The 2035-nt window shown below is 60.9% G+C and overlaps 1 protein-coding gene across 2 annotated transcripts in view; it reads right to left on the bottom strand.

Moving 5' to 3' along the window:
* The window catches only part of LOC103895379 (mitochondrial chaperone BCS1), a 4345-nt gene extending 3158 nt beyond the window's left edge, over positions 1 to 1187 (bottom strand). For both annotated transcript variants that reach the window (XM_009274944.1, XM_009274945.1), the window contains exons 1-3: positions 808 to 1187; positions 392 to 531; positions 82 to 276 (exon numbers count right to left, since the gene is read on the bottom strand). In XM_009274944.1, the coding sequence (XP_009273219.1) occupies positions 82 to 276; positions 392 to 531; positions 808 to 1127 (655 nt within the window). In that variant the 5' untranslated portion in view covers positions 1128 to 1187. The remainder of the gene's footprint in view (positions 1 to 81; positions 277 to 391; positions 532 to 807) is intronic.
* Between the last annotated feature and the right edge of the window lie 848 nt (positions 1188 to 2035).

Raw genomic sequence — 2035 nt, forward strand, 5'->3', positions numbered from 1 at the left:
GGTGGTGCCCCCAGCCGTGGCTGCGGGGGGGTAAGGAGCCGTGCTGGGCACGGTACAGAGGACACCACGCCGGAGCCTTGCCTCTCTCGCTGTACCACTTGGGGTTGTCGATGAACTCCTTCACGTCCTGGACCAGCCTCTCCGACACACCTTCCTCTAGCACCACCGAGCTGAGAGGTCGGCGGCGGCGGGGGAAGCCGAACTGCCGCCACTCTGCTCCCATGGCCGTGTACATGATCGTCCTCCCCTCCTGCTGCTGCAGCGCCAGCTCCCGGGCTGCAGAGAGAGGCAGAGGGGACAGCTGGCAGGGAAAAGGATCTCCCGTGAAGCCCTGGGCGTCTCCAGGGAGCAGGCTGTTCCCAGCAGGGCCCCACGCAGCTCCGCTACAGACCTTCCCGGAGGATATTGAAGAAGATCTCCCGGTTGGTGCCCAGCGCAGTGAAGGTGACGGACTCCCAGGGGGTCCCCGTGTGCAGGTCGATCATCTGCTTCTCCCGGTTGCGCTCGATGCGAATCCACTTCCTGCGATACCTGGGGTGGGAAGACAGGATTGGGGGACGGCGGTCCAGCACCGCTCAGCTGAGCCCAGCTCAGGTCGTGCATCAAGGAGAACACTCATGTCGAGTAAAGATATCACTTCACACCGGTGAATACAGACTCCTCTCACTACTCTCAATCTCCTGCCCTAATCCAGACCCAAGGAGGAGGCAGGAGCCTCTCTGCTGCCTCCACGGGTCCCCCCAAGTTGGAGTTTCCTTGCTAAAACGAGGGTCAGTCCCCAGACTGCTTTCCCCTGCCCTCCCTTACCAGATGAAATGGTTCCCAGGGCTGGGGACAAAGTCAAATTTGGTGCTGACACGCCCGCTTTCATGCTGCAGGTACGACGTCTCGACACTGAGGTGCTGCGTGTGCTTGGCGTGGTGGGAGATCCAGTTCAGCAGCCAGTGGTAGCTCTTATCCTTGCTGGGCACCTCCAAGGTGATCATATAATGGCGCCTGAAAGCCACCAGCCCGAACTGCGCTCCTTTCCGGGCTAGCGCCAGGGCTGTGCCCACCCCAACGAGGCCAAACCCAGCCCCAAAGTACGGGTTGTCCTTCAGTGCTAAGACGAAGTCAGAAAAGGGCATTGTGGGAGGTTAAGCGGCTCCTTTCCACAGCATCGTCTCTGCGCTCCAGAAACAAACCTGTGTGGAAAGAAAAGGACTGAATGGCAGAGGGAGACACAACGGATCTCCCGCAATTCCCTGGCCTTTATCGTGGCCGGTTCTCAAGGTGAAAGGCTGCCTGGCACATTCGGATCTCCCACAGCCGTGCTTATCTTATTGCCGGGGGTTCGGACAGCCGCTGGCCACAGGAGCCTCCTCCCTCTCTGCAGGCCACTGGGCGAGACAGGCAGGAGGGGGCCAGGAGCTGGAGGCTCTCAAGCAAGCACAGGAGCATCTGTTGCTTCTTCCACCACGACAACCAGCCCAGAGTCTTACACAGTATTATTCTTTAAACAGCTAGAAACCATGAGCACTACAATTATTTAAGGTTTATTGTGTGAAAAAGCTGACATGCATCCCCAGGCTGAGCCAAGAGCTGGTTCTTTGCTGCTGACAACGGGTGCACGACTGTGGTGGATGCAGCATCTCCATGTCTGGATAAAGGGCACCAGCCACACGCTTAGGGGGCTTGAAATTTCTCTGGCTACCTCAGCAGGGGCCTGTCAGGTACAGGGGATGAGGGGGAGCCTCCCCTGACAGACAGGCAGACACACAGATCAAGCTGGATCCCACCTCCCCCAGAACAGGGTCTGACCTCACGGCAAGGCTCCTTCCTTTCAGGGGGCGTCCCCTGCCCCACAGGAAGGCCTCGGGCCCACGGCAGGGTCCCTGCCCCGCAGTGGGGCCTCCCCCCCCAGCCGAGCCTCAGCCCCGCGGCAGGAATCCACCTTCCCCTGCAGGAGACCGGGCCCCACACCGGCCTTCCCCACAGCAGGAGCCCAGCCCCCATCCGCTCCACGGCGGGGCCTCCGCTCCGCTCCCCTCGCCCC

This window comes from Aptenodytes forsteri, unplaced genomic scaffold (genome assembly GCF_000699145.1).
Source record: "Aptenodytes forsteri isolate BGI_AS27 unplaced genomic scaffold, ASM69914v1 Scaffold255, whole genome shotgun sequence".
Taxonomy (NCBI): Eukaryota; Metazoa; Chordata; class Aves; order Sphenisciformes; family Spheniscidae; genus Aptenodytes; species Aptenodytes forsteri.